This window comes from Falco rusticolus, chromosome 10, assembly GCF_015220075.1.
Source record: "Falco rusticolus isolate bFalRus1 chromosome 10, bFalRus1.pri, whole genome shotgun sequence".
In the NCBI taxonomy this organism is placed as follows: Eukaryota; Metazoa; Chordata; class Aves; order Falconiformes; family Falconidae; genus Falco; species Falco rusticolus.
In genome coordinates this window covers 37,716,561-37,740,803 of record NC_051196.1, presented here as the reverse complement: position 1 = coordinate 37,740,803, position 24,243 = coordinate 37,716,561, and the positions used below count along the sequence as shown (strand labels likewise).

The window sequence follows — 24,243 nt, the reverse complement described above, 5'->3', positions numbered from 1 at the left end:
TACAAGTGCTGCTCTTCTTGGAAGTGTGGAAGGGTCACCCAAAAAAGCTTTGCTTCAGCATAGCAGGGAGCTGCATGAAGGCAGGTGGTTGTATCCTCTCATTGCCTTGCCCTAGTGCAATGAGGGTTTTCCAAAATCCAGAAGAATTTGGGAATCCTCATCCTCTCTGACTCTTGTCTTCTAGACAAGAAAGACCCTGCATAGGAGCTGCCTACGATTTCTTTGTGCTGTGTAACATTTCCATGCTTCTGGAAACCCTGTTCTGGTCTAAGGGCAGCTACAGTAAGTGCATTTGCCGTTATCAGCACTCGGGTAAGTTCCTGCCATGAGCTGTTAGCTGCTGGTTCTTCCACTGGGGTGTTGTGATGGAAAGTACATGCTGCTTTATCAGTTGAAATCAGTTTATTTAAACCAGTGCTGCTGCTGAAATGGTGTTATGTGCTTCTGTGCTGAACTTGAGCAATAAATGGGAGGGATGAGTGCCTTCACCCTTCCCTTGTGGTGAGCAGCAAAGCTGGAGGGGCAGGGGAAAGGGGTGCACTGCTCTTGTGGTAGAAGCAGTGCTGTGGGCCTGAGAGAGGAAAGGGTACTCTTGCAAAGGGGATGATATTTCACTTCTGTCCCTCCTTCTTCCCCTCCAAACACAAGCTGGAGACTAAGGGAGGTGGGGCAGCAAGGGAAAGTTCAAGAGGCCTTATGGGTATAGGATATGAAAGGAAAAGATAGCAGTAGGGAAACCTATATAATGAAACCAAGCAGTGACTGAAGCCGTCACTAAGGATTGTGGGTCATGTTCATTTTGTTTTTCTTGTTTGTTTTTTTGTTGTTGTTGTTGTGACTTCTCTGTGTCCTAAGAGCTAGTGTCTTGGAATTGTTGTTTTTCTCTAAGCCTAAGGGTTTTGACCACAGTGGCACATACCCCCTGCCCCTGGAGGAGAGAAACTGCCTAAACTTCCTGCAGGCTGTGGCTGCTCTGATTAATTTACTATCAGATGAGCACATGTAATTGCCACCTCAAACCAGGAAGGACACAGTATGGAAAACTAAGATCTTGCTGCCTTGTTTTCGCTCCTCCCTCAAAGGGAATCGTTGGGCTTTTTATGTAGGTTTTTGGGTGTAAATAAACATTCAGGGAGCTTGCTAAATAGGCGGACTTGTTTAATGGTGGTTTGTCTCTGAGGTGCTTTCCAGGCCTGGCTTCTTGTATGGTTTTGGGCCGAGGAATGTCTAAGGGAGGCATTAAAAACATTTCCTGTGTAACTAACAGTCTTCCAAAATGTGCCAGCTAAGTGTAGTTGGCAAACGGTCCTTGGGGTGCCATTTGTGACAGCTTGAGCTGATCTAAGCTGTGGCTGTTGTACACTTCTTGCTTTTCTTCTGTGCCAGCCGTCATTTCCTTGGTTTCTTGTCCACATGGTCAGCTGGCTCAGATAACTGATAAAACTGCTGGTGTTGTTGGGAGAGAAGGGAAGAGGGAGCGTAGTCCCAATTCTGATGGCTTAGGCTGCCTTGGTACCACCTGTTTAAGCAGCAGTTGTAATGTTGTGAGTAGGTACAAAAGCCTGCTATTGCCAGAAGAGATGCTCCTGCCACCCCCCTGGCCATGTGTCCTCACTGCTCCTTTGTGTTGGCACACGTGTTCATTGTACCTGAGTTAGATCAAATCTTGATCCAGCTAAAAACTGTCTCGGGTGACAAACCTTTGTGCTGGCTTAGCTTTCCGAAGGTTTTGTGTAGATGAAAACCGGCAGTGCCTGGTAGATCTCCTTGACCTGCCCAGTGCTGCCTGTTGAGACTGGACAGCTATCCTATGACTAGTTGCTGGTTTTGTCACACACCATGCCTCCCTGCTGCCTGGGGCTGCTTGCTCTGGCCAAGCTTCCAAACCTGTTTCTGTCCAGCAGGTAGCTCTGTGTGTGGTGATGGTGCAGCTTGATCAGGGAAGAGAGGCATACCCTGACATGCTGCTGGGCAAACTGCAACACTGGAACTTCCATCTGGGTACGAGGGAAGGCTTCTTTACTCAGGGTGACCAGTTGCTGGGACAGGCTGCCCAGAGAGGCGGTGGTGTTTCCTTCTCTGGAGACATTCAAAACCTGCCTGGACATGATCCTGTGCAACCTGCTCTAGGAGAACCTGCTTTAGCAGGGGTTTGGACTAGGTGATCTCCAAAGATCCCTTCCCTCCCTGAGCATTCTGTGATTCTGTCAAATGCTGGCTGAGAGTGACGGTGGAAGCATAGCTTAACCTTTGCTGCTTTTAATCCTCCTGTCTTGGTTGTTGTTTCACCACAATGCCAAAAAAACCCTACCCCAAAACCTGCCACTGCAAACACCTGGTTAGTTTGCTGTCAGCTTGGCTCCCTGAGCTGGCTTAGTCTGCAGTAAGGAAAAATGTACAATTGCAGTTGAGTGGAGGTTGTTGGTGAAAGGAGAACTCTGTTTCTCCTGTCTAATTCTGGGAGGGGGGTTACCTGTGAAATTTTCTACTGGCTTTTCTACCCTGAATCTCTGGGACAAATTTAGGTTAAGGAGTGACTGTGTGTGTATTGACTTTACAAGGATTTGGAATGCATTGGGGCATACTGTAATGCCTTAGGTTTGGTACCAGTATGTGCTGCTATAATGAAACTATAAAGTAATACTGGGTTTAAGTTAGTGATCCACCACAGCTCAGTCAGTCCTGAAATTACTTCAGATAAAGTGCACTCTTCATTATCAATCAATCAAATTTTTCAGCTACCAGTTCTGAGTAGTGCATGCTGTAGGAGAAATACTTCCCAAGTGTAAGAAGAGGCAGATTCTTTTTTCTTCAAAGATGACTAAGGTTTTCCTGAAAATTTCCTTGTATGTATTTTTAATACTATTGAGCTGAAAAAGGTATGAATTAGAGCCATTGCTTATATGAAGAAAGTACTTGTAGAACTGTTCTTTCTTTAGCCAAAGATGTCATGTAAGTAAGAGCACCTTTCCTGCAAGGATGGTGCAAACAGAAGTTGTGAGAGTTGAAGTTGCTTCTCAAGTTTCAGTGTCTCACATGGGCAGCTAGTCCCTAACCAAAACTTATTGTAATCTTTTTAAAAAACAAAAAACCCCGAAACAAAAGCCCCCACAAGCTCACATTTTATGTATATATATATAGGTTGAAAACCAGCTGTTGAAATCTCTTCCAGGTCTTCAAATGTATGACACAAACATGTACATCTTGAATTTACAAGGTTCCATATCATGGCAAATAGCCTCAGTTTTGGTAACTCATATTATAGACATTTCTATTAATTATGTGTCTTTTTTTAATTTCCTTGCCCCACAGGTGTTATTTGCATTGTAGCATAGAGGCACTATGTACTCAGAGTGGAGATCCTTGCACCTTGTCATTCAAAATGATCAGGGTAATACCAGTGTACTTCACAGCTATCCTGAAAATGTGGGAAGAGAAGTGGCAAATGCAGTGGTGCGTCCTCTTGGACAAGCTTTAATTACATCATCTGTTGGAAATGAGAGTTTACTGAAAACGGACAAAGAAGTAAGTGCATTTCCTTAGAGATCATAGTTTCCTTCATGCTAGAGTGGCAACTCAATGATATTTTTTTTTCTTTTTTATAGCCTCTTCTATTTTCCTGTCTTTAAGAGTCCCAAGTTTTATGAAGTGTGCTATATTTTTAGGTTAGTAATCTACATAAGGCTTCTAAAAACAGCTAGTTCATAGCAACAGTGTACTTCATGACCTAGTAGTAAGTATTTATCTAAGCTACTGTACCAGGAAGTTCAGACTAAAGCAAAACAGCCCTCAAACAAAACACCAACACACACACACCACACCCCCCCAAGAAATTCAGCAGTGAAAACACTAATACCTTCATTTTTGAACCAACAGTATGTGACTTAAGAAAAAAAAGTTTTTGTATGGTACAAGTATTTACTAGAATTGGAAAGTCTTCCATTATGTCAGCTCTTGTGTGTTCTGAAGAGTTCTCTCTACAGGTTAGACTAAAGAAATTCAGGATTTAAGAGTGATTTGCCATTTGTTCATGATGTCACATACAAATTCATGATTGGGCGTTTTCTTGCAGTGTATGTTAGGTAGAATTGCCTGCACCACGTAATTACTGTTTTGTTGAGTTAGAACTGATGTGCTCTGAGCACTGTTTACTTGCTAACATTTATTTTTAATAACTTTTTGTTTGGTTAGGTAAAATGGACTATGGAGGTGGTTTGTTATGGACTGACCCTTCCTCTGGATGGCGATACTGTGAAATACTGTGTCGACGTATATACAGATTGGATTATGGCTCTTGTATTACCTAAGGACTCCATTCCTTTACCAGTTATTAAGGAACCAAACCTTTACGTTCAAAGCATTCTCAAACATCTCCAAAATCTCTTTGTACCGAGGTGAGTGTTAGGGCTGGGACACTCCTGAGGGACAAGAACTCGAAGCTGTGGTTGGCAGGTAACCTGTCAAAGAGGCCTGATGAGCCACAGAGGCTCCTGATTAAAATAAGACTGCTTTTGTTGCAAAGTTAGGAGGAAGGTGTCTCTCCAAACCTGTTTTGTAATTTTCTGTAGCAAAATGAATTGTTGCTGCTGTGTTTAGGTAATTAGAACTAAGATTGTTCATAGACGTGAATATTTACTGTTCTAACAACTTCCAAGAACCATTTCTATTGGATGACTGGAGGGTAGAGGGAAAGGTTAAATGGCATCACTGTTTGCTTTGTATTGTGGAAAACTGAGATAACTTAAGAGCACATCATGGCAATCTCATGCTTTGTTTACTCAAGACTTCACCACATTTCCGATGTGGTAGAGGACCTTGCAGCGTGTGGCTGCTTTGTAACTGCATCTTGCTGCTTGTTAAATGGGCATAACTATGCTCGCTGTCTTTCACTGGTATTTTCAAAAGAATCCTGCAGAGGACTCCTTGCTATCTGACAACCTGGTATTACACTAGACAACCTTGGATGATGATGTTGATACACATACTTCTATGTCTTGGATGAAGTTGTGTTGTCAGAGTGCTCAAACATCATACTTTGTTTTGACAAGTTTACCTGCTTCTGTTGAACACATGTATTGGATAAGTAAGAGGATATTATTTAATAGTTCCCTATGAAAGAGTACTTAAATATTAGCCATCTAGAATTACTTCAGATCAATGTTTAGTGTATGTCTGTAAGTACCAGATCATCTGCTTTTGTCAGTATTAACAATGTATCACGGCAAGTGACCTGACCTTCAAAGTGCTTTGCTGCACTTGGATTGCTTAACTTTACCTGCAGGCTTTGTTATTAGAGGGCTTTGAATAATAACTCACACAAATTCAGACAAGGAGTTCATTGCTATTTATTGATTGCTTCAAAGTCTACCACTTAACCTTAGTTGTTGCTCTTCTTGTAGTGAAAAAGGCATTTTAATTTGCATTAAAAGATGGTCAGGGCAATAGCACAAATCTGAGGAAAGCATGCTTCTGGATTAGACTTCTACAGAAGGTTGTCTCTAAGCTCCAATATGTGCAGAATAGTCTACTGTCTGGGAACCTTTATACCCTTGGCACAGCAGAGAATTCTTCACTAGCATATGATCCCTTGACTGCTTTCACACCAGGGACTCTGGTAGCAGGCAGTTTAGTAGTCCTGTTTCTTGTATGCTGTTGGCACAAGTTGCCATTCCACCCTTCTCTCCCAGCCTTGTTGATGGAGCTTGATGCAAGGTGGTAGATTGCACTTGATGAATGAAATAATTAACATCCAGAGACAGAGAGGGCTGGAAAAATAATGATTTTAAACACTTCCCCCCTCACCACTATGTCGTGTGCGTCATCCGTTGTTGTGTCCCTCCCCCCTCCCCCCGTATATCTGTTGCTTTCCTTTCAAAAACCTCTAAGATGTATCTGAAATGCTGGTTTTTTTTCATGGCTGCTGCTGTCAACACTTGATGTTAAAAGTCCCTACTCTTTTCAAGAAAAATAACTTCAAGTTTTGTCCTCTGTGGAACTGTGATCAGAATTCATTCCAGCAACTGGAAGACATTCTGTGATGGAAATGAAATGCAGAACTGAGTTGTGCACATCTTGCTTGAGTGAAAGCAAAGCTCATATTCTTCTGTGCCTGGGGAATGGAAGGGGAGAATAATTTCTGATTTTACCCAGTTGATGCAGGTTACTGGTGCTGATGGGCTCCTGTATAATACTTGCCCAGGAGCTCTTGTAGCAACCTGCATTGAACTATCTCCTGGAGAAATCTGTTCTTGTGTCAAAAACACTAAGCCTATGCCCTGTGGTGGGGTGCGATTGAAATAGCTTCCTTCTTCATCCTGATTTCCTGGAAACAATGTAGCTGTTGGTTTGGCTGTCTTAAAAGTGGTGGTCCAGAGTTGTGGTGAGAGTTTCAGACCCTGATGAGGACGTGTGTTTGGAGTGTGAAATGCAGTAGCCTTAAGTGGGCAGTTCAACCTAAGTAGCATCTCAGGAACATGTATACACCCAGTACAAAGCAGGTGTTTATAAATCATTGTTTGAGTGCTCAGCTGAATCGAGTGAGAACATGTATAGTCCTTGAAATAGTGTGCTGAAAAATGAGAACATTGAAGGGTGGATGAGTCAAGTTGATTTTCCTCTGTTTGCTGGACCAACTAGAGAGAGGGTGCTTGCATCCTTCCCTCCAGCACTGACCTTCTGTCCACCCTGATGAAACAAGCTGTTCTTTTCTTGACATATTTGAGCAGTCCCCAGGCAACCTACAGGCTTTCCATCTCTAGCAACCCTATGATATTCAGGAGGTCTTGCAGGTTACTTAAGCAGTAGTGGTAGTTACTGTTGTCATATAAAATTTGTGCCACAAACTGTTGAAAACACAGAAAGGAAGTAGGAGAGCTCTCTTCCACTGCTTCCTGTCCGAGGAGACTGAGGTGTAGATACCAGCATCTTCTGTACAACTAAAATGTCTGGAATTGCTTGAGAGACCATAGAACATGTGGCTGTCCAAGTATAATGGACTTGTTTTTGTGGTAACAACACTTCTTGTATGAAATCATGAGAACAATTCTTGTTGCAGAGAAGTGTAACTGTTGTGGTTTAACCCCAGCTGTTTGCTCACTTCCCCCTCCCCCTGCTGGGATGGGGAGGAGAATTGGAAAAAGGTAAACAAACCCCTTGGGTTAAGACACTTCAATAGAAGTAAAATATAATACTAATAATAATTGTAATGAAAAGGGAGGTAACAAAAAGAGAAGAATAAAACTGAAGAAAAACCAAGTGATGCACAATACAGTTGTTCACCACCACTTGACTGATGCCCAGCCACTCCCTGAGCAATGATCAACAGCCCCTGGTCGATTCCCCCCCAGTTTATATACAGAACAGGATCTTCTGTGGTGTGGAATATCTCTTTGGCTAGTTTGGGTCAACTGTTCTGGCTCTGCTCCCTCCTGGCTTGTGCACCTGCTTGCTGGCCAGAGCATGGGAAACTGAAAAGTACTTGACTTTGAGTAAGCACTACTTAGCAATAACTAAAACATCGCTGTATTATCAACATTATTCTCATACTAGATCCAAAACACAGCATTGTACCAGCTACTAGGAGGAAAATTAACTCTGTCCCAGCTGAAACCAGGATAGGAACCAAAAGGCCAAGTTCTGTAGAAATCCAGGTGTGAATCTGCAAAATGCTGCAACTAAAGTTTGCCATTCAATTGACTTTGTGGACAAGAGGAACTGTTAGATAGATGAGGACTTCAGAGCTGCCTTTATCAGATTAGCTCAGAATTACCCCATTAGTCCCCTTGCATATGGAACTCCTACATGTAAGCCTGCTTCTTATAGATTCCTTAAATTATTAGGGGAAACAAGTCTTGAAACAGGCTTTGAAACTTCAAGCCTGATCAAGATTAAGGATATCTTTTTATGAGAGTATTTACTCTGTTGTTGCTCAGGGGAAAAATAGTGCTATAAACAAGCCAGGGCTTACTTGTTCCAAGCTTTGTTGTTCTACAGAGACTGTCTGTTAGGATCTAGCACTAGCATCAAGCGACTGTCCTGAGCTGTGACTAGCAGTCTGCAATTTTGCATTAGATATTATCTTGTCTCTTTGTAATCTTGTTTCCGGCACTGTAATGCAGCATGTATTCTGTTAAGGTAAGAGATAGTATTTTTAGTGTGTGTCTGTCAATAAGGGATCTTGATGCAAACTACTGTTCTCTAAGAAAAGCGGCTCTCTCTCTAGTGGATCAGCGTGTTCTTGAGGTGCCTACCATGCAGTGTGACTTGTGGGTTATACCACATTGAAAGTGTTTGGTAGGAATCTGATGATACTATTTACTACTCCAGTGGAAGGTAGTATTTTTAGGATTTCTTTTTTTGTTATCCCTTCAGAAAGTGGTAGGAAGGCTGAGGAAACAGTGTACAAGTTAAAATATGGCTTGCATATATTGCACACTCTAATTTGTAATCTCTTCTTTCACCTTTTAAACGTCTAGGCTTCCTCACTTTGTTTACCATTGTCTTCAGATACTGTCCGGAACATTTGCTGTTACTCTTTTGTACCCATTCTGCCTTGTCCCAAATTGACTGATGGGAAGAGAGCATGTTGCTTTGTGCTGTTTCCGCAACACTTCATGTTGAGTGACTCAGCAGTGATCATGTGGAACTAGTTGTTACTATAGGGAGGACCTTGATAATACCAACTTATTCCCTTTCTTCCTTACTTTTCCCATCATCCTTTAGTCTGATTTTCCTATTTCACGACCCTCTTCTAGATTTCTCTTTTTCTAAATCTAAAGAATTGGGGGTAAGAGTTGGATCTACATTTGCAAGGCAAAGAACTAGGAAGAATTTAAATTCATTTACTAACAATATTTTCTCTTAATTTTGCCCCTTTCTTTCTGAATTTTATATGTAACAACTACTGATGTCTCAACTACATTCTTATTGTTTGGTCTAAGGTGAACTCCTTTGAGGGAATGGGTTGTACTTGCTTCAGTTAGTGTTCACTCTGGCGGTGACTTGTGTGTCACGTAGTGAAGAGTGTTACAGTACATCTTGTGCTCATTAAGGCAGAGTTAAGATGCTTAGAGGCAGTGTTAGGGTGCATAGAAGCATATTATCTCATATGCTTGGTTCTTGTTCAATAATATTGATGTTTCCTCTTGTAATTGCTCAAAGTTCAGATTCTTGTATGTATAACTTTATCATTCTTGTTTAGAGACTCAAGTATTATTTTCTTCTCTTGCAGGCCAGACCCAGGATCTAGTCAGATGAGACTGTGCTTGCAGGTTTTGAAAGCTGTCCAGAAACTGGCTCATGAATCAACAATTATGGCAAGAGAAACCTGGGAGGTTTTGTTATTATTTCTTCTTCAGATCAATGACACTCTTCTAGCAGCTCCAACTGTGCAAGGTTCATGTGCAACTTCCATTTGGTACAATTATGGGAAAAACCTTTAGCTCTGCTTGATGTTGAACTGCCAGGGGGATGGGAAAAACCTGTTAAAAGCTCTTAGTAGCCACCAAAGCACAGTAGCTCACTCCAAATTAGTCTATAATATTCTGAAATAAAGCATTGTCAGAAAAGACTGAATGATTTAGAGCTGAGTTTTCTTAAACATAGTTTTGCAGAACAGTGATCTGTACAGGACCAGTTCATGGTGAATGGTTTCAGACGATGTTATTCCCTGCTTGTTTCACTGAAGCTCCTATTGTCTTGCTGTTTGGCCTGCCTACTGGAAAATAGCATCATCAGTTTATACCTATTTTTTTTAAAAAAGACATCAATATAGATAAAGGCAATAGAAGACAGCCTCAGATCAGCGAATTCCCAGTGTCCCTTGGTGACGCATGTATGTGGCTTGTCTTTATATATTATGTTTCATCTTGTGAAAAGAGTAGCTGGCCATAGGAAGCCATCAGGAATCACTCTTAAATAAAAAATGATAAAAAAAAACATAATGGACTTAAGAATCTTTACACACTTAAACTGAGAGCTCCTTGGGGAGGTATTTGAAGTTATTTAGACTGAATACTCACTAAAGGCATGCTTTATTTCTGTTATAAGGTGGTATTGCTGAGAATCTGGCTGAAAAATTAATTGGTGTGCTGTTTGAGGTGTGGTTACTGGCTTGTACACGGTGCTTTCCAACACCACCTTACTGGAAAACTGCCAAAGAGATGGTGGCCAACTGGCGACATCACCCTGCAGTAGTTGAGCAGTGGAGCAAGGTCATCTGTGCCCTTACTTCCAGGTAGGAGAAATCCCATGGAAACAAACGCACATATAGGGATGATCACTGTTATACGTGGCTTTTCTCTACAGTTTATTTTTGGGAGGCGCAGCAATCCAAAAGTGACTGAGCAAAGCAAAGTGAGAGCTCTTGCTAGTATCCTTGGCTTTTACTGTTTGTGTGTGTGTCTTCATTCTGCCAGTGAAGATCTGAATTGGATCATCTCTGTTATTGTGTAAATCTTGGCATCAATCTGATATTTAATACTTCATGGTGTGTGTGTATATTAGTCTCCATCACTGTGACTTTCATCATGTCTAGTGAATAATGAGTCATGAATATTAGTGTAGCGGTATAGTCTGTATGTTTAATAGTGGTCACCACCAAAAATATTAGGTGCTTGTTACTACTGCACGTTGCTTATTTGAGGTAGCTCTTCGCCTCTGCCTCTCCTGCCCTGCAGAGCTGTGTGTGCTGTAGCTGCCTGGCTCTTGTGCCCTGGCAGTGGGGAGGCAGTGGGCCAGAGGCAGGCTGCAGGCTCTACTCTGAGCAGTGGCAATCTCCTCCAGAGAGTGTTGGAGGAGATCTGTACCAAGCACTGCTAGACATGGGAACAATGAAGGGTTCTGTGGGCTGCAGGAGAGGTTAGGCTGTAGTAGAAGGCCCTGAACGGTGAGGGGAGTCTCAGTACCCTCAACACTGTGGTCTTTGTGGTATACAGTCTTTGCAGGACACATCTTAGCCTTCTGGAGGAAAGAACTAAATTAATTGTTGAGAAGTAGGGATCTGGGTCTCTTCCTTCCAGCGACACCAATAGCCATTTCTATGGAAGTTCAAAGATTTATTAAAATTGCTGCACTGTGGAAAAATTCAACAGTATGCTTTTCTGCTAGGGTTTATATTAAATCCAAAAACTTTTGTTTTTAAATTACCTGTCAAAATTCCAAATGTGGATGGATTTTTCCAAGTTATGCAGCTACTTGTTAAACCTGCGGGAAATAAAGCTGCAATACAAGTTCTGCGGATTTCCCATCCTATTTCTTTAGCTATTTTTAGTTCATTAGATATAACGTTGCATAACAGAAAATATTTTCTGATTCACTGATCTGAAAAGAACAGTTCTGTCACGTGCATTGGTGTTCTGCTCCATGCATGATGCCCACACTTTCTTCCACTGTTGACTAACAGTCTTAGTTCTGTGGATGCATAGTAATCTGCAGGTTTTCTGTAATGTTTTAGTCTGCTGTTCAGTAATGTTGGTTTATGCCTAATGCATAGAAAGCTGAACTCCTCTGAGGCTAACTTAAGTTCAGTGGTATTTTAAATTGCACTTTTAATGCTTCAGTGGAGCTCCAGCTTCAAACAGTTAAAAGTGTTGTTTTTGTAAACTGTTTTCTGTATTGGGTTATTAGCAGTAAGCTGAGAGTGAACATCTCAAAACTATGGAAAATTATATTTGGAAATCTGTACACATGTGCAGTGTTAATCTTACGGATATGACTTCATAGCAGGATGAAACTAGGGTCTTACTTGTGTTGCTATACCAGTAGATATTATTTTTACCCATTTAAGGTGCTTTAAGTCTATTTTAACTGCCTTGGATGTGTGGATTACAATTTATTTCTGTTTTCAGTCATTATTGAAAATGTCCCAAAGTTCAGATAGCATTCAGCCATGTTCCTTGAAAAACTGATTTCTTGCAGCTCGTAAGGGGACAATTGAAGTAGTGCGGTCTGCTGCAGAACAGAGATGGGGGGCATGACTTTGCATGGGGTTTGCCCAGACTCTTCTGGGTTTATCAGAGCTAGGTAATACCTCAGCAAAAGTCTTCTATGGGGTGATCCCTCTGGGGCACTTAATGTAAATGGGTGCTGGGCCATACTGGAAAGCAGTTACTGCCTGGTACAGGTGTGTGTATTTCTGGTTTGGACCTGAAGAAGGCCTCATGTCCTAAAGTTCATTTACTTTTCTGTCCAAGCTAGTTACTGTGGTAGACTGTGATTCTAAACACACTTTGAGTGTTTTTTGCGTTAGTTAGCTGCAAGTTACTGTGGTGCCCAGTGCTGGGGGAAGTGGAAGACTGTAATTCAGCCTATTTACAGCTGGCCTCTAAATCCAAAGTTACACTTTTGCTCTCCTCCGCTTTCTCTTTGTTGTAATGCCCTTATCTCTACAAATCTATATGGCTTTATAAGTGGGCAATGACTAATGGGACGTTTCTTGTCCATTACAAGCAACTTAAGCTTTGAAATAAGGACATGAAGCAAAAGATGGTGCTAAAAGTGAGTTTACCTTAGGAAAAAACCTGATTTCTAGGAATTCTAGGGTATTGAGGAAGTGCAATTTGGATCTCTTCCATCCTTTTAGGGAACACCAAGGTTATATTGATCAGGGAAATTGATCTCTTAAGTTTGCAAAGCTGGGGATGACCAGGGGTCAAATCAGACAGCAGTGGCTCAGTGCAGCTTATTGGTGACTGGTCAGGTAGTTATAGCACTTCCAGAGAAAGATCTCAGTTTATCTAAGCTATTATCCTCATGACATTGCATTGCTGCGAAGCCCTCTCCGGGCTCGCTCTTCAGTGTTCTGCAACTCCCAGCTTCTGCAAAACATAGTGTATCTTTGTGGAAGAGCTGGCTACTCTGTGGATTGTAAACCCCATGCTACTTGTAGGATGGCATCGAGTGTTGCTCAGTGTGCTGGTGTAAATTTTAAGTCACCAGTAACTTGGAATTTAGACCTGTAACCTAATGTGACTTGCTGGTGTCATTGAATGCTTTAACAAGCCTTGAGGATAAAGGCTTAAATTCCATTATCATTCCCCCTCCTTATGTAGCATCTTGTCAGTTATGCACGTGCTGCTGTTAATTGGTAACACCCCTGGGTAGACAGATGGGAGAGCTGCTATAGGGTGTTATGACTTAACAATTTTTTGATTTGGTTGGACATTTGGGCAAGCTCCAAGGCATGTACCCTTCAAACCTTTAAGACTGCTAAATGACTGTAAAATGGGGATCTCTAGGAAAAGTTGGGATGTTGCATTGTTGCTTGTGGGCTCATCTGTGGACTGCTCATTCCTTTGTGGCTCGAATGCACTGTTAAATTTTTGAGGAGTATTAACTGAATGACAGATCTGTCTTGACTTGCTTTCTAGATTGCTGCGTTTTACATACGGACCTTCGTTTCCTCCGTTTAAAATTCCTGATGAAGATGCTGGTCTGATTCCTCCTGAAATGGATAATGAGTGTGTTGCACAAACTTGGTTTCGCTTTTTACATATGCTGAGGTATTGTAATTACAGCCATCCATTGTTTGTATTCTTGCATCATTTCTATAAATCTGCATGACAAATGAAAAATTTCTCTGGAGATAGCTGAATGAAGTGCAAGAAACTTGTACCAGTGCCCTGCAGCAGTTCAGGGCAAGGCTGTGAGTTCAACTTTAAACTCTTTGACTCTTTGAGAATGTAAACCGGTTCATTTAATTAAAAAGTTTTTAGCTATTTGGCATTTTGGAGGATCTGAAAAACAGGACTTCAATACAATTTTGTTTCTCAGAGGTAGCAAACAGGAAAAGCAGAACAATAGCTCCAAGAGATGTGTACTGCTTCCATTTATTGTCCAGAGTGTTATATTTAACCTACAGAAAATTATGTTAAAAATGAATGTATCTTTGTTTTTATGAAGAAAGCTATACAGTTAATTTTAAACATCCATGTTATTTTTCCTAAAATACACGACTGAACTAAGTGGCATGCTTGTTTTCAAAGATTCTTGAGAATGGCATTGCATTAATCTTCTGAATGGCCAGAATATTAAACTTTTCATCTAAAATGTTATTTACTAATTAAAGCTAGATAAAAGTTAGACTGTTCAAAGTCTACTTCTAAATAACTACAAAAACTCTGTTTTTCTGCATTTGTGATGGTAACATCACAAGTACTCTTACTCTTCAAATCTGGAATTGCTGTTACAGGATTTGAATCGCTTGGGAAAAATTGGTCAAACTTTTATAACCCATCCCTTTCTTGTCACTGTTTACTGGCAATATTTAATTAATTGCTTACCTTTTAAAAATAATTTTGGCCGTGTAAAAACCTCTTAAACTGAGTTCAAAAGACATCAAAAGTAATTAGAATAATCCCACAGTTGCAGTAATATTATCAAGTGTGTGCTCTGGTTCCTTGGATCTTAAAATTAAGTATATCTGGGTAACTTTTGAAGTGAAGGCAATTAAGTACTGCCAACACAGAAAGCGAAAACTGACTTCCTGTGATAGTAACAGCTAAAAATGCATTGGTACTGGATGTGTTATTTAAATGTCTTAGACTGTTATATGAAGTATTTTTAGAATCCTAACAGCCATTCTTAAACTGACTGAAATATATTTTGTTCTTTTTGTTTGCAGTAATCCTGTGGATTTGAGTAACCCAGCCATTATTAGCTCTACCCCCAAATTTCAGGAGCAGTTTCTGAATGTGAGTGGGATGACTCAAGAACTGAATCAGTACCCCTGCCTTAAACATCTGCCTCAAATATTCTTTCGTGCCATGCGTGGGATCAGCTGTTTAGTGGATGCATTCCTAGGTAATGTTTTTGTCTTACCTGTGGATAGCTAGGAATAGTAACTTAATTTATTCCCTTTAAATCTGTCTTCTCCATAGATACAGCCATAACAATTTATCATTTGCAGGTGTATCCTGGAATGAATAAGGAAGGGACCTCAGGTCACTTTCAAATAACCATCTGCATACACAATAGTGATACTTGAATGCGCAAAGTTGATGACCTTAGTTTCAAATGCAAAACAAAATGATAAATCTGAAGTCCAAAATAAAACCGGCTGTCCCTTCCCCAAACAAGGCAGCTTTCTTTTTTTCATGTAATCAACAATGCAAGTGTTACACTTTTAGTGTGTTGTGAGGGCTGGCCACTGTATTTATAAACTTTGTGGGAACACCTCTGTGTGATGCCTGTTTTCAGAAGGTGCTGAATTTTGACTGTTATTTTCAGATCTTTATATTACAAGTGCCAGTTTCACATGGTTTACAATTAGTGAGTCATTAGTACTGCTGAGAAGAAAAGCTCTGTTTCTCTGTGTAATGGTAACTGAGTAGCTCAGATTTAGCTGAAAGGTAAAGTAGATGTAAGCACTGACTGGTGAATTTTAAGTAACACCATATAGCACCTGAAATCTAAAGTGTTATTGTTGGTATGCTTCAGACTTATTAAAAATTACTCAGAGAAAACATGCTATTGTAAACTCTGTAGAGCTGCCTGTCTCCTACTGCTTTTTTGCTTAAATGTATGCAAACAAATGTTGTCATCTGTCAGAAGTGCGAGCTGATGTGAGACTGCAAAAGACTTGAGCAGATACGTAAACTGTTCAGAAAAAAAATTGGCTGTGGAATTACTGACAGCTTTTACATCCTGTTTGTCTTTTTAAAAACCTGAATGGTTTAGTCCTTTTAAGCAAAGCATCTTCAGTGTCTCTTGTCTCACTGAATTACAAGATTCTGATCCTTTTTACCAGAAATACATTCTTTGTTTCTTAAAAATATTGCAAGGAGAAGGTTCATCAGTACCCTATTCCCCATTGCAAACAACTTTTTGTCACTGTAGATTTCACTTTTGTAGAAGTAGCTTTGTTAAAAAAGTTACAGTGATGTAAAAGAGCAAACAAAAATTTTTCTTAAGCTGTAGTATTGAACTTTGAAGCCTCTTGTGTCCGCTGTTCTTCCACATGTCTTGCCACCAATTTTAAGGAATTTTAATGATCACATTTTACTTGTAACAGATGTAACACAAAATATTCAGTAGTCTGTCAAATTATATCATGATTTGTTAAAGGAGGATTCTATATAGGCAGTATGTGGCCTAATCTTACGAAAACAACCTCCTTGTGTTACTCCGTCAAACTCTGTCTTCTTACTTATGATAATAGGATTTGGCATTCTGCACTGAAACAATTTAAACAAAAAAGAAAAGTTCCAACTGAGCATTGGTAGAAGGTGTTCCTCTGAAGTGTCTTTTATTGGCTGTGAAAACTGAATTGAATTTAAAAAAAAAAACCTGTTAAATTGAGTATGTATTGAGGAAAACCATGCTATATCCAGAGGTTTTGTGAAAGTGTGATTGATAATTAATTTACAGTGAAGAAAACAGTTTGTAATGTAAGACTTGTGAAGGGGCCATCTTGCAGTGGAGGCAGAGGAAGAAGCCTCTGTTAGCTTTGCACAGTGCATGCACCTTTGCTGAGATGGCTGTTGCAGTGAATTCCTCTTGGACCTTAAAAATAGTCTGGGCTTCTTATCTGAGACTTTTAACTCACTAATGGTGTGGTAGTCCTTTTTGTGTTCTGCATCTGGGTGCCTGAAACTCCATTCCCAACGGTGATCACATACACAACTCCTTGCCTGGATGCAGTGGCAGGGGTATGTGACTATATTGGGCATTGGAGTCTTCCACACTGACTGGCTGTGGAGTGCTTCTGTGGTCCCCTGGCAGGCCAAACTCTCCTGGTAAGCATGCCAGGAGCTTTGCTGTCTACATGAACTTCACATAGGATGTTGAATCAGAGACTTCAAACCTCTGAAGATCTCATGTAGCAAGATGAAACACCTACGGTGATGGTAGTTCACAGGCAAAGACTGCAGACTATGATGCACTTGGGCACAGGAGAGCTTTTGGTGAAATTAAATTCAGGCTGTAGCTGTGGATGTGAGTGGGCTCAGGCAGACTTCAGAGCTGCAATGTGGACCCCTTCAGCTAAGACTAACAGGAGATCTCATTGCCTTCTAAGCCAAGTGCCAAAGCACATGGCGTTCATCTTGCACTGCCTGACATATTCCTACATGTGTGTGTTTGGCAAAATGCTGCATCCTTTTTTTCCAAAAAACTGTACCAAATCAGTAAGTTTCATAGTTGACACTCTGCTGTCTGTGTGGAGTGTAACACTAATGGTTGTTACGTGTGAGGTGTAACACTAATAGTTGTTCCATAATGTGTTATGAAAAGTACTTGTATGCTTTAACATGGTCGAAAGAATCTGTGTCCAAATCTTCAAGCACACTGCAATTCCACCCTTAATTTTTCAAATTGGATGTGAGAGTGGTGACTTTCATTAAAATGGGAAGAGGTGGTGTTTGTCACTTCAAATTTTGCAGAGGGCTAGTTGCTTCTGATTCTGATTGGGAAGAGTAGGTTTATGCACCACAAGTATTTCCCTGGAGCTGGGTAAAGGCTTATCTAATGTCCTGTTGCTGCCAGAAAAATTATAGCTTGTTCTACTGTCTTACCCTATCTCTTGTCCTGACTTAGTATTTGACTGTTTAGCAAGCAGATTCAGCTTGCCAGACTAGCAGAAAACTGCATGGTGGATGGGTTTCATCTTAATTTAGTGAGCTAAATTGGCTTTAAAGGGTCAGACATCTTAGGGATGTCTCAGAATGGGGTGTAGGAGATGTGGGTGGAAAAGAAAGGCAAAGGTGAGAGGCATCTGAATTTTGGCAGGAATGAGCTGTTAACTTGGTTTTGGCAAATGAACCTTGCCCCTTTCCCTCTGCCTGCTTCTCGACTTGGTCCTTCCGTGCGCTGTTTCCCATATTCTTAAGGTGTGGGATTCTTTGGTGTTTTTTAATTGTTTGCTTATCTAATGTAAATGGGGTTTTCTTTTGCTTGTGCATTTATTTCTGTTAATAGTAAAAGGGGAAAGATGTTTTTCTTACTGCTGTTGTTTTGGGGGGGGCAGGGGGGAAAGACAGTGTTATTTACGGAAGGCCCAGATGTTTACTAACTGGGCTGCTGTGTGTAAGTGTATGGAATTCTTGCTGAAAGCTTGCTTTATTTCTTGATCTGCAGGCATTTCACGACCCCGGTCAGATAGTGCACCACCCACACCAGTAAATAGGCTGAGTATGCCCCAGAACGCTGCTGTTAACACCACTCCACCCCATAACCGAAGGCATCGGGCAGTGACTGTGAATAAAGCAACAATGAAAACCAGCACTGTAAGATTTCATATCCTGTGTTTAAGTAGCTGACCCTTTTGGTAGCTTCCTCGATTAGAAGAAGTAATTTCCTTGTATCTGGGAGCTGATATATTCTTCTGTTCAAATAGATAACTACTGCACATGCTTCAAAAGCGCAGCACCAACCCTCCTCTACTTCGCCACTCTCTAGCCCAAACCAGACAAGTTCCGAGCCACGGCCACTACCAGCTCCTCGCAGGCCAAAGGTTAACAGCATCTTGAACCTCTTTGGATCGTGGTTATTTGATGCAGCATTTGTTCACTGTAAACTTCATAATGGAATAAACAGAGACAGCAGCATGACTGGTAAATATTACTGAAAAATATATGTACACTATTTCCTTGTTCTATAACATTTCCTACCTGCAAGATTAACATATGCATAATCAAAAAACAACCAACCAAAAAAAAAAATAATCTGAAGTGCTGTATTGTGGTTAACCCCTCCCAGCTGAGACAGCACCTGTTATTAGCCAAGCAGGTGTCTGGGGGCTTTAAAATTTAAAAAATTCACTTTTTATTATTAAACTCTCCCTTGCTGTAACAAGTATGGCAGTTCCAATTATGCTAGTGGGGAAAATTTTATTAAGTGAAGGAAATAATGTGATAAGGGTCCACTTCATAATTTGAAATGTGCTTGAGTATCTCTGAGTAATAGCAGCTTTTTATAATGCCTCTTCAGTGTTTGAAAAATTGTCAAACATCACTTCAGATGCTGCACAAAGTGGTACTTCTGCTTCTTTTTGGAGTGTGTTATGAAAACAGATGTCCTTAAAATAGTGAAGTTGCTGCCTTTCAGTGACAGTTGCTACATGTTTCCATATATGGCCCAATACTTTGGTTGTCTTCAGTCTTTAGCTGCTAGATTTAGTCTCCTATGCTTTGCTCAAATTTAGATGTTAGATGTTTTGATACGTGATGGCAGAATTAATGTGCTCTGCTCAGAGAGGATGCTTTTAAGCACTCTTCTTCCTTTTGGAGATAATATTCAGGAAATAATAAACTTTCCTTTGTGTTTTTCCTGTTCTTCATGTAATATTTTGAATGTCTGCTAAATTCTTTCAAGAGATCTATCTATTAAGAGCTCGCTGGCCTAAGTAAGAAAAATAGGAGGAAGAGATTTGTTGTAGCAAGTTGGGTTTATAGTGGGACTTGACAGCAGAAGTTAAAACTGATGATCTTCCTTGTTTGTTTTGTTACAAATCCCTGTTGGACGCAATGGGTTTAGGATTTGGGATCTGTGAAAGATATTTTTAGGTACGCAGCACATGGTTTTTGAAAGAGTTCAGTCATGGATTTTTGTGGCAGGAGATTCAAGTCCCTCTGTAAAAGGCCCATGTGGCATTAGTAGGAAAATAACTGAGCTTAGGAAGGAGTAAGGCGTAATTTGAGGGTGTGTTCAGTTCCATATGCAGCTAATGTATTTCTGTATCTAATGCTTTTCAGATTGATTGGATCGTGTTAATTTTAACATAACTTGTATCTTGAGCAGTTTTGATGAGGTGCTTGACCTGAAAAGGATGTCAGCTGAGGTGCTGTACAGTGTCAGCTGTAAACAGAGGTGTTATGATCCTAGCAGAAGTACACAGTCATCCAAAATCAAAATGATTTGATTTCTTTGAAAGGGGTTCCAGGGCCTTCTGTTTATATGTGCAGTGTCTTAGGTCTCCTAACAGCAGTCAGAAAATTGTCATATTGGTAGCCTTACAAAGGGACTTAACTAGCTCCCTGAAAACTAAAACAACTATTTGGAAATCACTAGATTCTGTTCCTCCTCCATGCCCTTCAGAGCTGTCCATAGTAAGAGCAGTTTTTGCATGTCACGCATTCTGCCGTTCATTAGTAGCAGTAGATCCAAGGGAAACGTTGATGGAGACCCAGAAAACTGGCTGTGTTATGTCCTGATTTTCTAGCAATTTGTAAGATGGAATTAACTTACAGAATTCAGTGCAGTGTTTTCTGCCCTTCCAGGATGCTGTGAGTGTTGTTACTGCTGTGTAAAGTACTGGTCACAGCAACTCTGTGGCAGGCTATCAGAAGGAGAGCAAACTGAAGGTGGACCCATAGTGCTGAAACAGTAGAGACGTGCCAAAGTCCAATTGCCTGATTAATCCTTTTGTATAAATCCTTTTGCCTAGCCTTTCCCTTAGGTGGGAAAATGTAGCAAGACTTGTAAAGGGCTAGGCTCCTGCAGTTTCTATTGACTTGAAGCATCAGTACCTTTTACATCAGGTTTAAGTCCAAACTGAAAAGCTTCTGTTCTGGGAGTCTGATCTGTGAAGCGTGATGCCTCCAGGTGAAGTCTTTTCCTCCTTGAACAGTGTAAGGCAGGAGGTACTGTGCTGGACTTATGAGGTGGGCCAGGAGGATTGTGTACTGTGGTTCCCCTCCATCACACAAAGTGGGGCCCATCAGTGATAATCAGACCTGCATGTTGTGCCCATCTGCCTGTGTCTCCCTATGCTACCCGATATAGATATGGCTTGAAGAAAGATGGCAGCAGAGAGAGGGGACAATGAGCTGCCACAATCCCTGCCATTAGGAGAGAGGACAAAAAGAAATCTGCTTCTTTTTGGCTGCAGGTTGGCTATATCTGTGTCTCATGGTCCATCTGCTGTCCTCTGTAGTCTAGTAGAGTAACGCTTTTGCCACTAGCTTGAATGTGCTTACTATGTTTGACACTGCTGTTGGTAATCTTTGCATTAGTCTCAGGAAATGTAATTATTTTTAGGGATGCTTTAAATATTTTATGATTGGGAAGTTTATGCACTTAAAATCAGCTTTGCCATGTAGTGTTGTCTCCCACTGGCCCACACGCTCTGTTTTTCTTTTAGGTCTGGGACTGCAGCTGTATAAGATCTCAACAGCTTTAAAACTTCCTAATGTTCAATTTGTTTCAATGCCATGCAGTTAAGAACTTATTCGGTCATAGCTGTCTGTTAGGATTTCTCTATTTTGTTGCTGGCTGAAGGACTGAGGACCACTTTGAAAAAGGAAGAGGTGAAATACCTTGACACAGATTGCTCCTTGGTCCTGCAGAGAGATCCCCTTCCCCGGGACACCTTTCTGGAACACTGCATTTTCTAGTGTGTGTTTCTCATTCCTCTTCTGTCATGTGATGCGTTCTCAATGAGCACCCATATGACATGATTTCTAAAGAGGTATTCATGAGCTAAATGTGAGTGCCAACCAATATGTTGGATGAGCTGCATTCCCAAGTTCTAGTTCAGAAAGTAGTTCAGTTCTTTAAAATGAACCCTGCTGATTCACATGACTAGCATATTGTCCTTCTGCCATGTTGCAACACAGGTCTTTTTGATGAGCTTTAGGATGTAAAGAGCAGTTGATTCAGGCTGATGTGAATGAGTACCTGTCTACCCTTGCTTTTCTCCTTGTCCTGGAGCCTTACACATCTTACTACTTGAACTATTTAACCTCCAAAAAGGAAGTAAAGAAAAATGACTGGTGGAACAAATATGCAATTTCTTGTAGGTTCTGAGATGAAAAATATCTGGATGGATGGAGGTGTAACCAAACTTGCTCTGCTTGACCCTGCTTTGCCCAGGGGCTGACAGTATTATCACCAGAGGTCCCCTCTAGCCTCAGCTCTTTTCTGATTCTGTCGGTGTAACTGCTGCCCCACTATTGTTCAATCTTCTGTCACCTTCATTGGTAAACGTTTTGTACCAACCCTTGCATGGTTCAGGGTAATTGTTGGTGTTTCACATTTGTGGTTGCTGTGGTTTTGTCTGTCTCTGTTTGGGAAGAGAGAGAATTGTTCTCTCCCACAGGATTTGCTGGAGGTCATCTGTTGTACTGACTTGAGTATTGATAGAGTTTATTACCTGGAAGGCAGTCTTCCTGTTTGCTCTTTGAGTCCTGTCCTTCAAGACAGTCTTGTGGTGGTGTTTGGATTCTGAAGCAAAACAGCGATCGTGTCATCGTTGGTGTAATACTTCTGTGCCTCAAGTGTCCTATATCACGTTTTAGTTTCTGCACTGAGACCTTGTTGGGGGAGCTTTATGGCTTTCTAGCAGGCAGATAACAAACATTACTCTGTATTATGGTGAGAGAGGAAAAAATGTGTTTGAAGATGCATAGTTGGTTTGAAAGGAGTTGGATCCTGCTGATGTCTTTAGAATTAGATGGCTGCATGGTACTTATTTAGCTGTTAGTGTAGCATAAATTGCTCCCTATGATTGGTACTGCAGAAAACTCCTTCATATGAAATTATCTATGAAGCCTTTGTGAAGTTAACCCTGAATATGACAGCTCTGGGGTTTGTGTACATGTGCCAACTGTAATTTCATTGTCAGGATGTGCTTCAGTTAGACAAGCTTGGCCATACACTGCATGCTGATGTTAGTTGCTGTCCTCAACAACTTGTGAGAATTGGAAGAAACTCATTAATACCTCATGCCAGAATTTCAGCAACTGAGTCTTCCAGTCTGAGGGGCTCACTGTTAATCCTTGTACCAAAAGAAGACAGTCATAAGCCTGCCAGCTGTGTGTTTTATAGCAGCTGAAGGAGTCTCACCTAGGTGGGTTGCTGGTATCGCCCAGGTGCTGTTGGCAGTGGGGCAGTCTTGGGGTATAGTTTTAACCTCATCTCTTCTGGCTCTGTCACTAATATTAATGTCCCAAAGAGTATTTCTGCAGGTCTAGGAGCAAACTATGAGAAGGCTTGGTTAGGGCCATGCTGAGTGTTGCTGAGGGGCTTGGTCACAGGTCTTGATCTGACCCTGCACATTCAAACAAGCAGCTGTTAAGAGGTGGTGGCACTCTCTCCTGGTACCTGGCTGCAGGAGCCTTTCCTCTCTTCTTTTTCTGGAGATTGTTTTTGAGACGATGATATTTCTGGTAGTGTTCTGCCTTCTGCTTCAGAAGATTACTGATTGAACTGGTGATCAGGGGAGGTATGCTTGGGTATCCTGGTTGTTAGTAACTTGCCTTAGGGAAGATGGAGCTGTAACACCGTCAGGAATTCATGGTTTGGAAGCAAGATATTGCTGTGAGGAGACTCTGCAGGTAAGTAATGTTCCTACTACAAGACGTACCCCAAGTCAAGGAAGCCTTAGGATAGCCTAGGGTATACTCCATATACAGTGCAACATAGGGAAATGTACTTGAGCTGGGAAGGGTTAATACATCCTTTTAAAGAACTGATGTACACTGATATGAACAGCTCCAAATCTTGGTAGTATTTTGTAACTTTTTGTTCATTGTTTTGCATGGTACTTTCAAAGCCATAATTTTGGACCTGAATGCCAATTTCCTATGTGTTTAACGAGCTTGCTGTATCATAAAGCTTTTAATCTATTTTTTAAAAAAGCTAAAAGCTTCTTAACTTATATTACAATTTCACCATCTTAAAAGTATTTTATAACTACTGCTGTCCTTTGATTTGTTTCCATTTTATTTCTATTATCTTGCAGCATCTTTTATCCAAATTCTTCTTTCTTATAAATCTTGTAAGTAGGAACCAGTAGCTTTTCCTTAATTGCGGTCATGCTTTTCTTTTTCCATAATCCCATATTTTATTTGTAAATTCATTCTCATTGTCTCTTGTAGCTTTTGCACTTTTACTTGAAAAAGACAAGTAATCTTTTTGTGTGTGTTTTTGAATGGGGAAGATTGTTGGCAAAAGCAAATTAATCTGCCTGAATCAGTCCCATCTTTTCTGTACTTTAGTCTGTGATCATGTCATGAGTTTCAGGACTTTGCACTAACCATGGTTTGTTTTTTGGTTTTTTTTTACTTAAAGCTTATTTTACAGACCTAGTGTTTGATTTGTATGCATTGTGCATGTAGTGTTTTTTTTCCAACTACAATATATTGCTGGATAGCTTATTTAGGACAAAAAATGGCTCATGGGAAGATGCATAAAGATTTGTGCTTATTTGTTACTTATGTCATGAAAATTTGCAAGGTAATAATAGGTTAAATGATGAATTTAAAGGCAAAAACCGAAGAGTAGGCACTTATCATAAGGACGTTTCCT

At 40.7% G+C, this 24,243-nt stretch overlaps 1 protein-coding gene across 3 annotated transcripts in view; it reads left to right on the top strand.

Annotated features, from left to right (window-relative positions):
• The window catches only part of RALGAPB (Ral GTPase activating protein non-catalytic subunit beta), a 65,480-nt gene that overhangs the window by 4,048 nt on the left and 37,189 nt on the right, over window positions 1-24,243 (top strand). For 2 of the 3 annotated variants that reach the window (XM_037401687.1, XM_037401689.1), the window contains exons 2-9: window positions 3,313-3,525; window positions 4,192-4,394; window positions 9,230-9,393; window positions 10,048-10,234; window positions 13,368-13,499; window positions 14,621-14,799; window positions 18,073-18,221; window positions 18,332-18,548. In XM_037401687.1, coding sequence (XP_037257584.1) covers window positions 3,343-3,525; window positions 4,192-4,394; window positions 9,230-9,393; window positions 10,048-10,234; window positions 13,368-13,499; window positions 14,621-14,799; window positions 18,073-18,221; window positions 18,332-18,548 — 1,414 coding nt within the window. In that variant the 5' untranslated portion in view covers window positions 3,313-3,342. The remainder of the gene's footprint in view (window positions 1-3,312; window positions 3,526-4,191; window positions 4,395-9,229; window positions 9,394-10,047; window positions 10,235-13,367; window positions 13,500-14,620; window positions 14,800-18,072; window positions 18,222-18,331; window positions 18,549-24,243) is intronic. The other variant, XM_037401690.1, reaches the window with a different exon arrangement.